At 36.6% G+C, this 14228-nt stretch overlaps 1 protein-coding gene across 1 annotated transcript in view; it reads right to left on the bottom strand.

The window, feature by feature from the left end:
* vps13d (vacuolar protein sorting 13 homolog D) overlaps positions 1-14228 on the bottom strand; it is a 288095-nt gene that overhangs the window by 83018 nt on the left and 190849 nt on the right. Inside the window, exons 59-64 of the mRNA XM_059951858.1 lie at positions 13254-13403; positions 12830-12985; positions 9689-9785; positions 6845-6993; positions 3985-4119; positions 2582-2749 (exon numbers count right to left, since the gene is read on the bottom strand). Coding sequence (XP_059807841.1) covers positions 2582-2749; positions 3985-4119; positions 6845-6993; positions 9689-9785; positions 12830-12985; positions 13254-13403 — 855 coding nt within the window. The remainder of the gene's footprint in view (positions 1-2581; positions 2750-3984; positions 4120-6844; positions 6994-9688; positions 9786-12829; positions 12986-13253; positions 13404-14228) is intronic.

The following is a 14228-nucleotide window of genomic DNA, read 5'->3' as shown; positions in this document are numbered from 1 at the left end:
TAGATGAAATGAGGCAGTCTGGCTGAGCACTTCTTAATGACTGAAAGCTAATTCTACGTGAAACAATTTGCACAGTAACAGCACAATTCTGGAGAAATATAACACCATCGTGAAATTTTAAGCAAGCATATTCAGTATGAACCTTAAGAAGGGCATAAAATCATTATTATCTTTCATAGATTTTCTGAAACTAATTTACAGACAGTTTACAACCCATGGTATTACAAGGAAGATGAGATTCACTGAAACTGCAAAAATATTTGCAATTTGTTACATGTGGCAGGTTGGGATACTTCTAAAATATTATGTATGTGAACAAAATGGAAGAAAATTTTTTTTAGAGTTTCTAGTTTATTCAAATTGAACTGCAACAAGAAAATATTTAAAGTTAAGCTTTGAAAAGCAGCAATTTCTTTTTGTCGACTATATTTAGAATCAAAGTACTGTTTAAAAATTAAGAGATAGGCAGTGTAGCAAAAGGACAAGTGTAGAGCCAGCTGATGTGAACTTTCTTTCAACCTCAACTGTTTGCCAAGATAAATATGTTGAACTGCTCTCTATGGGTTACACTTAAACGGGAAGAGTTCACCTAGTGGAGCTCTGTGACAAAATGGAAAAGCAATTATACTTTATATGAACTAGAACTGCACATTAGCTAGAACTGTTCAGAAACCACCACCCACCCCTTCACAAAATAAATGGCAATTACAGCTAATGCTCATGAAGCTCTTTAGGCCCGTGACATGATCTACAATTAATAAAATTAGAAAAAAACAATTGTTTAAGATGTTTATAAATAGAATTTTAAATGAGGCATTCTAATTTTTTAAGTGCCATTGTATAAATTTGAGCTTTACTTGTCTTTTTAGTTTCATATGCACTCTTCAATAATAATCAGTCTGTGCCTACCAGTGAATTATTTATTTATCAAGGGCATAGACATCTGAGTGTCTGAATGGCTTGGTACATGAGCATATCAAAGTCCTCACACTTATTTACAACACTCAATGATGAATCAGATCTTAACATATAAATTCTATCAAATTGGAGATTAGTTTTGTTCCATTCACACAACAGCAGTGCCACACACATTCTCCTGGCTTTCTATGAGTTACTATTGACAATTACCAACAACACAATTACACATCATTGGGAGGTATGAGGAAGAATGAATCAGGTTGCTTATGGTACGCTAGCAATGGTATCAGGTGCACACCCCTCCGTGTCCTCCTCCCCAAAAATGATGTGTGCACATGCCAGTTTGAAAGTGAATCTCTCAGTTTCGATAAGAGGTCATCGACTTGAAACTGTCTCTCTTTCCATAGCTGCTGTCTCACCTGCTGAGATTTTCCAGCATTTTCTGTTTTTATTTTAGATCTGACCAAGTTTCTGCCATTTGCGGTGGCCAATTAAATACATAACTCATGGAAGACACTCCAGAAACATCCTCCACTTTAACAACTTAATGCTAAAACCACCTTGAATTAGACGTGCTAACTTATTTCTTATATCTATCTTGGCCACTTCTTGAACTCCCACCATCATAGAAGCAAAGCAAGTATTCAGACAATTCTATACATTCTTCATTTTATCAGAAAACAACTGAAAGCACAGACTACTGTAAAATCTATTGGACTTGTGCTCTAGAATCAACTATACCTCAAGACAAATTGTTCCAGTAGGGACTGACTGCTGTTCTAATTTTGCAAACTAAAAATTGAAGAGTAAATCAAATGCCAGAAAATTGGAGTCATGGCAAATTGGGTACCAATAATCAGCTTTGCAACCAGTTCTTTGAACTGTATTTCCAGTTTGTCAGGAGTTTTCTTTGACAAATTTCATTGTGCTGAGGGCAAGTACTAATTTATTTGTGCTTGCATGCAAAATAAATGATTTAATCAATATATTTAAGCTTCATGGTAGTACATTTCACTCAAAGCTATTAATTAATTACTTTCAATCACTCTCATCACTACCAATGAGTTGGATTGCACACCTGCAATTCACAAGAAAGGTCACACAGCTCAGGTAATTTTCATAAAATATCACTTTATATCCACATCTAAAGTTCTCAGGCATGTTAATGATAAACTTGAAGTCAATCTGGTGTTGTACATCTCAATGTAATTTAAGTACAAAATATGAATAGGAGCAGACATCTATAATTATAATGCTGTTTTCACCATCTGGAAATAAATAACTTGCATTTATACAGAAACATCCAAAGTTTCAAAATATCCCACAAAGCTGCTAAGTTAATTAATTATTTTTGAAGTACAGTTCCAATTGAAATGTGAGAAAATTTAAGTTTTCTTTCGTAGTCAGCATCAGATTAAATTACAAAGGTCTGGTAAATATAATCTTTCAGTGTGGTTTTCAATTTTACATTTGTACCATTCCATCTTACTGAAATCCCACTGGAATTTCCCACTTTAATGTTTTCAAGATGAGAGGTTTAACTAGACGAACTAAAAAACACTGATCATGTTGCAAAAGTTTATCATTTTCAACGAGGAATTTCCCAAGCAGTAGATGAAAATAAATCTAACAGCTGCATCATGACATTGTTCATCAAATGTACCTTAGCAGCTGAATTGGAGACTCCATGCGTGACATTTCGTATTAGGCCTCCAACATTTCCATACTTTATCAATCCTGAAACGCCCTCGGACACATCATTCAGAAGTCCCATTGGATTACCGAGAAAATCCACCGAGCCCAGTATTCGAGTTGCCTGACTCATCAATTCCTGATAATAAAAACACATTTTTCTCGATGAAATAAATTATTATACAGCATTTGTTCAAAATATGTGACATTTACTTTGACTTGCTCTCAAGAGGACAACTGCATAACTGGCAGAGATCAAAGTGAGAACCAACCACTTTGGTGTAGCGTGACAAAAATCAGAAAGTTGCACATACCTCATACCTTTAGCAACCTAGTACAAATCTGATCACTGATACCGTTTCTGTGGAATCTGCATGTTCTACCTGCGCCCATGAGTTTCTTCTAGGTTCTCTGATTTCTTTCCACATTTACTTCTCACTGGTATTAAATGACCTGCTGAGTATTTCCTCCAGATTCTATTAATATTGCATATGGACTAATTAATGATTATGCAAAAATCAGTGCATTTAGTTAGATTACTGGAAGAATTCAATTTACTGTAAATTAGGACTGATATTGGTTGAGAGACTAATGAAAACCGAAATCCTTGTACACATTCAAGGCCTATGATTCCAAATACTGAGAAATACATACTAATTTGTAAATGCCAAGCTCTCCCAGCAGTTTGCTCTTGGACCACAAGGAATCAAAGGCCCTGACTACATAAAGATGATGAATCCCCAGGAGGTTACATGCAGTAACAGCAAGGGATTTCCAAACTCACACAAGAATTATAAATCTGCTTTTTGCTTTGGAAGAATTTCCACCAGGAATCACTGCTTGCTGATTAAGCTTTACTTGCAATGGTAATTCAGGGGCAAATGCAGCTACCGTGTGCACTGTGTGATACATTATGATTGCCCTAGGTGCCCACCACCTAGGAGAGTCATCAGAATTGTTGGGATTTCGCCCATTAAAAGCGGAACTTAACTTAAACTCTGATGACATCTTGTCCATTGCAGAGTATTTTATGGTTAATTTCGCTGGTGAACTCTAACAATGGATCAAGCATGTATGTTCTTTTAAATAGAGCAGTCTTATCACTCCAGTTAAGCCTGCTCTTCCAGTAAAGACCTGATCAATTTCTGAAGCATATATTGTATACTAGGAGCTGCAAACACTGATGTTAACTGGGCACAAAATGGTAATTATCTCATTGCCGTTTTTCCACACTTCATGTGTGCACAGCCCACAAAAGCCAAATGTAGAACAACTTCCCACTGTGGACAACGCAAGCACAGTTTCGTTTCTGTTTAACCTTTTTGTAGAACAAACTCCTGTGTGACCAGCTCAACAGCCTATATTAATTCTCACCTCCTTGAAGTGTTTGAGAATGTCATTGATAATAAATTCCTGTGTTTCATAAGGGTGCACTCTGGTATATGGATCCAAATGAATAACTGCATCCTCAAAGCGGATCAACCGGATTCCCAACATACTCTTCAAAGCCTGCAACAAGAAAGGACCAGATTACTAACTTGTAAAGTTCTGAGTGATGCTCACTCAGAACGCTATGTCGAAACTACAGCAGTGTTTCAAGGTGCTGAGAGAAAATAACTTGTCAGTTTTTACTGTGTTATTGACAGTCAGCCTGGGACCTGAACATGGCACATGATTAGAATGATTCATACAGGTTGACCTTGCCAATTAGAAAGGTCAGAAGTTTGACTGAGATGGTGAGATTTAAACCAAAAATCAAGGATAAGTAAAATGCATTCATCTGTAAGGTAATTCACCCAGTGAGCCAACCAATACTTTCATTTTTCCTTTCTTCAGTTGAATATTCGAAATATCTCAAATGACTGTTTCTGATATCAGACATATGTTTTCCCATCTGCTTGGCTCAGTTAATGACACTCACACTTTTCTGTCAATAGACGTGATTATTAATCCCTATTCCAGATATTCTGATTGACATTCCTGAAAACCATTCATTATATTTTATATGAAAGGAAGGCTTTGTCTGTTATTCTAGTACCGAGATGGGTTCTAAATAATACAAAGCAGCATTTGAACAGAAGGGTACTTTCCAGATACCTGGATCAATATTGCTACCTAGAACAAACATTAGAAAAAAATATTAAGTACTGTATATTATTAGCATGCGTAATGGAAAACTGCTCATAGCTTCCTATACATCTACAAGTAAATGCCAATATTTCTGGGATGGGAAAGTTGCAATAAAAATACAAGTCTCCCCTAATTCATTACTAATTTGAAACACTGATCATTAAAAGCCTGCTACCATTTTAGGCAATAGCTTATACTTCTTAAGCAGTTCTCTGCCACGCTTCCATCACAGTTGTATGGGTTGGAGTTGCTTCCCAAAACCAATGTGGCAGGGTCAAGAAGATCTCCCATGCTTTGGGCAGGAGTTATTTGACAGGGAAGGTGGATCAGTGATACAGTAGGTAATTCTTTCTTTCTATTATTTTCTGTTGGCTCTTGCAATCATGATTGTTTCATGCTCAAAATAAAATTTATTATCAGAGTACATACATGTCACCACATACAACCTTGAGATTCTTTCTCTGAGAGCATACTTAGCAAATCTATAGAACAGTAACAGTAAATTGTAAAAATCAGGAACTGTTAACTGAAAACAAACTCTACAAATGCAGATATAAATAAATAGCAATAAATAACAATATAACAAGTCCTTAAACAAGTGTAGTTATCCTCTTTTGTTCAACAGCCTGATGGTTGAGGCATAGTACTATTCTTGAATGTGGTGTTGCGAGCCCTGAGGCATCTGTACCTTCTACCTGATGGTAGCAATGAGAAAAGAGCATGGCCTGGGTGGTGAAGATCTTTGATGATGGATGCTGCTTTTCTATGGCAATGATTCATGTAGATGTGATCAATGGTTGGGAGGGTTTTACCTGTGATGTACTGGGCTGAATCCATTATCTTTTGTAAAATTTTATGCTCAAAGGCATTGGTGTTCCCATACCAGGCCATAATGCAGTCAGTCAGCACACTTTCCACCTCACATCTATAGAAGCGCACCAAGCTTTTCGATGACATGCCAGACCTCCGCAGACTCAACAGCACATCATTATGTTTAAACAAATTTCATCAGAAAAGGATCTGATCACACACCACTGATATAATGATAAGCAGAGGGGAAGTGCCTAACTTGGCACTTGGCAACAGGGGAATATAATAGGATGTGCAAAAGGACAAACAGAGGATGGTAGAAAGGGTAGGCTAAAAATCAGAAGCAAGGCAAAAATATGAGAGGGTAAAAAAAAAAGTTTGGAAGACAGTGGGGACAGAGCAAAAAAGGGTGCAAGGACAGAGAGGATAAGGGCAAATGCAGAGGAGGTCAAATGGGTAAACAACAGAAAAGGGCAGCAAAGTGTGAAAAGTAAGATAGAGGAGCATAGAGTAAAGTGGAAAGTTGGCCAAGGACAGAAGGGGAAAATAGTGACTGGGTAGCTGAGTGAAAATGGGCCGGAGAAAGGAGAGGGAGGGAGGGGGAGAGACTCGAAGGGGAAACAGGTTCAAGCCTTTTACACTTACTCTCAAATCCTCAAAATGCAAAATTGCAGGTGGAGGGTAAAAAGGAAGGCCGAAGGTAACTGAGGGAGGGATGAAAAATAGGAATGGTCACTAAAACAGGAAGAAAGGTCAGGGTACTGGGAGGTCGCCAGAGATGAAAGGATGCAATGAGATTAATTTATCATTTCTGGGCACACTATGCAAGCTCTACCATTAACAAAATACATTAAAGATTAATTGGAATGCTGTAGCTTCAGACAGGCACTAGGAACAATTATAATAGAGGCTCAAATACAAGGAATGCCCATGGATAAACACCACCTGTGCCAAATTACTGACTCAAATTAAAAATGAGCTTTGTGTTATTGAATGCAGATAAAGCTCATTGCTTCCACACTAAGCTCGAAGTGAGCTGTTTGATTCTGGCATAACTTTACAGTGTTGCTGATCCATTTTGAAAGGCAGATTAGAAGGGGTTGATATATCATGCGCCGTAGGGAGTGTATTTCAGATGTTTCAGACTTGTTCATTCATTATTTTGGGAAAAATAATAAACTTTGATGGCCCATTGCACAAGGACTTTCTGGCAGTTATAGATTACTCATATTGATATATTTGTTTTAATACATTTTGCATTCCTTCAGAAATGGTATGGTGGGAAGAAACACACCTTGAGTTCAACAGGTAACTTGCTAGAAGTAAATACACTCATCTTGATCTGTGGCATGCTGAGTTTGAGGTTTTCAAAGTAATAGCGCTTTGCTGTTCCACTTTTCTCACTGTTCTGCTCAGGAGCATTTTCATCTGGCTTTTCTACATCTGTGATGGGAAGATTTTAAAGTATTAAACTTTCAAATCTGAAGAAGTATTTGCTCTTGGAAACCAAATGCAATTACTTAGTTTTCCTGAGCTGGCTTTTTGTAAGGACACAGAGACATGGTGACACGGTTACTCCAATTTAAGTTTCACTATTTAATGGTAACAATGTGATGACAAGGAATCATTAAATAATGATAAAAGATGTTTCAATAAAATATAAACCTTATACTAATATAAAAGCAAAAAAGTTGCAGATGCTTAAAATTCAGGGGGAGAGACATCACATTGTAAATATACAACAGATCAGGCAGTATCTGTGGAAGAGAATCAGGGTTACTGACTGTTTCAGTTACCTGACAGGTTAATATTGCTCATTCTCTGCGGTTGCAGATTGACCAGCTGAGTATTTCTAGAATTTCGATTTTCTTTGTGTTACATATCAATGCACATTTAGAAAGATGTGTTTTCAGAAAGGTTCCTCTGGCAAATTCACCATCTTCATCTTGCAACAGATTATTTGATTTTTTAACGAGTTTATCAAATTCCATAGCTATATTATGCAGTTGCAGTTTGCTGGTGTTCTGGGTTACACAAAGGAATCTTAATCCTTCAGATCAGATGGTGACTCTCCCAGGGATCAGACAGCATGGTATATATAGTAAAGTAAAACTTAATTATAAACAAGGAAGCTGTCAATTTAAAACAGAACTTCAAACTACAACATTACTTCTTTAATCTTCTTGGGTCTAGACTCAATAACCATTACCCATGCCTCCTAACATTCTCCCCAACCCCCCACACACCAAACAGCCTACTAAAGTCTATTGATAAAAAAAACTCTGCCACACATTCAATCACATAAATTGTCCATGGATTTTGGAAGCAATTACAAAATACTTTTTAAAAATTTGACAACAAAAAGCTTTGATCCCTTCAGATGAATATTAATGAAGTGCAGCATGCTGGCTTGGAGAGTCCATAATGATTGCTACTGATGATATTAATATTGAATAAAATTTTGTAACACAGACTATAACAACATATTCCGAAGTGATTTAAAGGCAGCAAATTATCAGAATGAAGCTACAAGACATTTTGAACCTATCAATTAGATTAGGCTACAACATATTCAGGTATAACTTTTGTTTTATATATAAACCATCAAGCCCCTCATTTAGATTCCAGCTTCTGCATCACTTCTGATATTCTCTAGAATATAACTATATGCTGCAGGATCATATATTCCAATATACGATCCTGCAGTCGTATTATAAAGGACCATGCAAATGCATCCCATCAAACTGAATGAGTAACAAGTCATATTCAAATCTGTATTTCCCTAGCATACTGTACAAAAACTATAAGCTGCTGCGGTGAACAAATTTTATCTAGAATTTATCCACAGGTGAGCCCTTAAAACGATACTTTCCAAACCTTCACACTGCAGCATCTGCCCTGGACTGATGTGACAGGGGTTGGATACTATCCTGAAATGGACAGTTCCAGTGTAAATTAAACAAACCTCTTCACAACAAAAATCGGAAGAATAAGAAAACGGAACTCTTAAAAATATCAGAAGTTATCATGCTATAAAATACAAATGGGAACACAAAAATATCTATTTAAATCTTCCAGCAAAAGGCATTTGAAGACTGAACCACTCTTCCAATAGATTCAACAGAGCGCAGGCTCAGTTTTAATGTTTTGCGTTAGTTAACTTCAGTCTTCCTAGACTCAATACAGGAAAAATAAATGAAACAGTACTGTACTCTTGTAGCTGTTAGGTGATGTGAATGAAAGCATCTTAGTGATATTTTGCATCATACTAAATGTGCTAAATACCTCTGAAAAAAACTTAGAAAAATGATTCCTGGCATTATTTCAATATCCATTGAGTGTTGGGGCTGGCTGTCGATAACACTTCATGCAACATATTTTTCAATGCAACTTAAAATGTAAATTAAACTAATTAATTGGTATAAATGAGCTACTGAAAGCATTGTTCACTTTAGCTAATATCCTAGAATATCTGGTGGAACTGAACAATACAAATAATTAACATTATAAACCTTAAACAACCCAAGGCCTGAAAGGGTAAACAAAGGGCCAGTTTCATAAATAGCAACGTAAACTATTGAACTCTACAGGAAATCTGTGCTCCTCTGCTCTCCAAGTGTACTTCCAACTTTTCAATTAAAATTTCCTGGTGCAACAACTCTGCTTTCTATTTCGAAACATCACTAAACAATGAATACATACATTTCTAAATGAACTGAATGACATGTTGATTTACAAGTATGATACTTTCACTTGGGGCACTGAAGATCAAATTTGCTGAAGCCTGCTTCACTTTAAAACAAAAAATATGAAACAAACAAATCTGCTTTCAAATACTTCTCTAAATGTAAAAGTTTGGAGAACACCTATAAATGAATTCATCCCAGGGTGTACTAATTTTACTATCTTGCCTAGAACACTCATGAGATGGCCAATTAAAATGAAGGATCCAATTTCAATATGCACCACTAATGAATTCATGCCATCATTTGGCAATGTACCAGTACATCAACATTTTGCATTTGCCAGCCTTGTGCAGTTCACAAAATCCAATGTAAACATCTTTTATTATTCAATCAGCAATAGTATTTACAGCGAGCATCAAAGTAATATCGATAACCTGATTTATAACTTGTACCTTGGTCCAACTGCCCCAAGCCGAAAAAATGCAACAATTTTAACAGGAGCTTTTCTTCAATTTGAACTGTCAACTTCCGTACTGTAATCATGAGGTGCTGGAGATACAGAAATACAATTTGTCACAATAAATCGAAAAACAATAAACAGAAGTTACTTCATTGTTAGCCAACGCTGGGAGCAAAAGGAGAATGACTGAAAGAAATGTTGATGTTAGGTTTTCCCTCCTTTATTTACCAAGCTTTGAATGTGATTTCAAAATAAATACACTTTCTGAATTCTGGTAAGCACTTTATTTGCACCAAACTTTGCTCATTGTGGTGTAACTCCAGTTGAAATTCGCATTTGTGTTATTGGATGAGAGAGACCAATTCACCTCCAGTTTTAATTATCTTCTCATTTCTAGACAATAACAAACAGTCTAGGTAATTCTATGTCCTATATAACCAGTTAGTGTCAGATCCACCAATATTCTTGCCCATGCTGTGAAGAAATTGTTTACTCCTACACTTGAGGCGAAAATGTCATAAGAGAATTGACTCTATATTTCCATTTCTTACCATATGGTTATTTTATTAAATAGGAATATATTTTTTCTGTGTATCAGAGTTTGTGATGAACCAAAAAGAATCAAGAAAAAGTGTGATAGTACAACACGCTATGCTAAAGAACTTATCATTTAGAATTTCTGCTGGTCTAAAACTGAACAAACATATTGCATTTAATGTAGTGGACCATTAATCTGAGCGATCAATGAAATACAGAGATGTAACTACAGAACAACCTGTAAACAGAAATTCTGGTCATATTTGACAAGGAAATGTTGACGGGATACAGCATGGGAGGGGTGTGGGTCAACTTACACCAAAGTAGCCATCATGGCACAGTAGCCTAGTGTATTGTACAACACTTTACAGTGCAGGTGACACACGTTCAATTCCTGCCACTGAAAGGAGTCTGTACATTCTCCCTATGACCTCGTGGGTTTCCTCCAGGTGCTCTGGTTTCCTCCCGCAGTCCAAAGTCATATGGTTGGTAGGTTAATTGGTCATTGCAAACTGTTCCATGATTAGGCAAGGATTAAATTGGGAGATTGCTGGGCAGAAGGGCTAATACTGTGCTGTATCCTAATAAACAAAAAAAAACAGACATTGATCACAATGTCTATTGTGTTGATCTCTGTTTTACACTTGTAACAATGATGAAACAGCTTTGTATTTGCTTTCATCACACTGAAACTGAGAACAATATTGTGATTTTGACCCATATCTAGTTTAATATGGAAATCCTTCAGTTGTCACCTGTGGACTGAACCATTTGCAATGAACAGAAATAAAGGCTATCAGAAAAAGACTGCTCACATTATAATATACTCTGAAAATATTATGCTTCATTTCTTTAGTTAGAGTAACCTATTTATGGAATACTTTTATCAAAGAATGTTTTTCACCTTCGACCTTAACAATAACAGAATGCTCTAAACTTCGTAGTCTGCATAAACATTTAATTTTACTTAAAAGATTTAGTTTCTGATCTGCGAGAATTATTCACTGCTGTTGAGTGCTTGGCCAACTAGATGTCAGTTGCTGGTGGTATCTCTTAGAACTGACACAAGCAAACAATAACTGAAATTGGGAAATTGAAATCACAAGATCTTTTCTGAGAACTTTCCCCAAGATCAGCAGGGAGCATTATCCCTTCACTGGAGACTGTAAAACCTAAGCCAAAAATTCCAAAAAGTTATAGGGAATAGTCTGACTCCTGCTGAAAAGTGAAACGCTATATTTAAACGCTAGTGTGTGCCAATTTCATTGATTCCAAGTTATTCTTGCCCCTAATTCAATTACATCACTGCAACATTATTACATGCCAATGTATACCAAGCACAGGACTAAGCCCAGCTGTGATGCCATTCAAAGTAACATTTCTTTTCAGTATTGATGACTCCGTGTACATCTTGAACACGGCTCAATAGATAAACACTCAAGACTGTTTGCACATGAGGACTTTACTTAATTACCTTTACTTCAACTAATTTAAGTAAAGTTAAGTCACACTTTATACTATCTGATACCATTCAAGCCAATCTACTGTGCTGATTGCTCCAAGTCCGTTTTGAAAGTCAAACATCTGAGTGTAATCTTGTTGGGATTGAAATCTGCTTAGTATCAATGCTATACCAAAAACACAAACTAGAAAGTGACAGTTATTTGCTCTTAGATTAACAACATCACAGACTAGAAAATTCTGTGAAAAAAAGATAGCGAAACACATTGAATAGCTATCTAAAAATAAGAGGCTGTGATCCTTCATAACTAATATGCTCACTAATGGGAGCATACCTTGGCTTTGATTCGTTGGATCTGACAGCCTTGCCTGAATTCTCCCAAGGAATAAGGAACAATACCATTTCGGTGTAGAGCCTTTATTCTGAGAGTGCAGAATAAAGCAACCTTTCTTTCCGCACTTTCAAGACACCAAAGCCTGGATAACAAATCACTGCATAAGATTTTGACTTTGGATTCCATATGGATGGACATCATACTTCAGCGGATTTTACAGATTATCATCGCCACCTGGTGATCACGCTGACTGTATAGAAACAGAAGGATACGTATATGAAGACACTTCTCAAAGCTTCACTGGAGCTGGAAGCCATCCAGATCGTTTCAACGCAAGATGATATGCTGGAAGGTTATTCTGCAAAGACCGTGCCTTCTAGCCAAATCTGATCATGTCCTCACTCGATATACACACTCAAGTCTATTAATGCAGGGGCAGCTGCGAGTGATTAATCCTTGCTAAGTGTTTCTGCATACAGAGATGTCAAGATCAAACAGAACAGCATGATCTGCGTCCCAGTTAAGATCCGCTAAATCAGTCTGGGGATCACATCTGAGCTCCTATAGTTCACATCATTTAATACCTTTATAAGAAAGCATTTAGAGCTGGAAGACGTCTCTTATTTCCTAGATGGTATAAGAAGTGGGAGGAAGCTTGTACAGTATGTACAGGTTGATTTAATATACTGTTTTTTTTGTTATACATTTTTATCTATTCCCTGTGACATTAGATGTTTCATGATATAAACACAAAACAGGTAACTATTAATTTTACTGAAAATGGTCTACTCAAGACTCACTTTGAAAAGTTCAGTCAGTGCACTCCTACTTGTGATCTTCATAGCGTTGATCTGAACAGCAGGACCAGATTCAACAGTTTCTGCTTCACTTTCAGGGGTGCTGGGTGTTAGGGAGAGGATCACAGGTTGTGTTGCTCCCAAAAGTTGGTTATCAATCTTGTAATAAACAGGAGGAAACAAAATATCTTAGTAGCTTTTAATAGTTAATAATAAAGTAAAAAAAGAACAGCATAATTTCTTGTATGGACAAATATATTTTCAAATGAGTCCCCTTTCACTACAAAAGTAAATGATTCCAAACACCGTACTTACAAAAACCAAGCCGAGACCAATTAAGAATACATAATTAGTTACCCTCTCTTTTCCAATATAGAACCTTGAGGTGTTCAATATAAAAGAATACTGTTAAAATATGTTTCATTACCTGTACATCCTGGATGCTGATTTCTAGCATCTGACTGGTGGCAACCTTTGTGTAATGAACATCTATCCCTCTTAAAGTAGTAAATACCAATTCCTCAGGGACTTTGTTGATCAATGATAAACCGACTCCACCATCCAGTGTCACTAAAACCTGCAAATTTAAAACAATTGTTGTTTTAAAAAAGGGGCAAAGTATTTAATTCCATCAAAGATGATTTTCTATGGAGAATTCAAATAGAATTATTCATTCCTCAGAGGTATGACTTCTTGGACGCAGACCTATAGATGTGGAAGTTGGTAACATAACTCACCTAAAAGCCAATTTATGTGTAATCCTTGCATAAAGAACCAATTATCAAAAACAATCATGACTGAGACTTAACCAAAGATCTATACATTTTTTAGGTCACTGAACAGAAACTATAGTGGGAAATGGATGACTTAAAGAAAAGAAACAAAAACTTGAATGTTTTGTTCAATGCAACACCACATGGAACATTCATTCCACAGATCATAGGGGATTCTTTCATTCTTGCAGAAATTTCAGTGGGCCTTGGTACGACCACACTGAGTGTCATGTGCAGTTTGTTCTCCTTATTTGAGGAAGGAGGGGGTTTGGCAAAGCTTCATCAGACTTTGCCTCAGATGACAGGAATGACATACTGAGAGAGATTAGATAAATTATGCTTATAATTACTTGAATTTAGAAGAACGAGTTGGGATCTTGCAGAAACCCGCAAAATTCTAAAAGGATTAGACAGATTGGATGCAGGACCAGGGATCAAACAGCAGGGATAAAGGAGCAAGCTAGTAAGACTGAGATACGGAGACATTTCTTCTCCCAGTGGTGAGCACCGCAATTATCTACTGCTGAAAACAGTTGACATCAAATCATTATATATATTTAAGGAAGTGTCAGGTGTTGATTTAGGGCTAGAGGGATCAAGGAATATGTGGAGAAAGCTGGGACAGGCTA

The sequence above is a fragment of the Hypanus sabinus genome, chromosome 27 (assembly GCF_030144855.1).
Source record: "Hypanus sabinus isolate sHypSab1 chromosome 27, sHypSab1.hap1, whole genome shotgun sequence".
Lineage (NCBI taxonomy): Eukaryota > Metazoa > Chordata > Chondrichthyes > Myliobatiformes > Dasyatidae > Hypanus > Hypanus sabinus.
The sequence above is the reverse complement of the archived record's forward strand: the minus strand, read 5'-3'. Positions and strand labels throughout refer to the sequence as shown.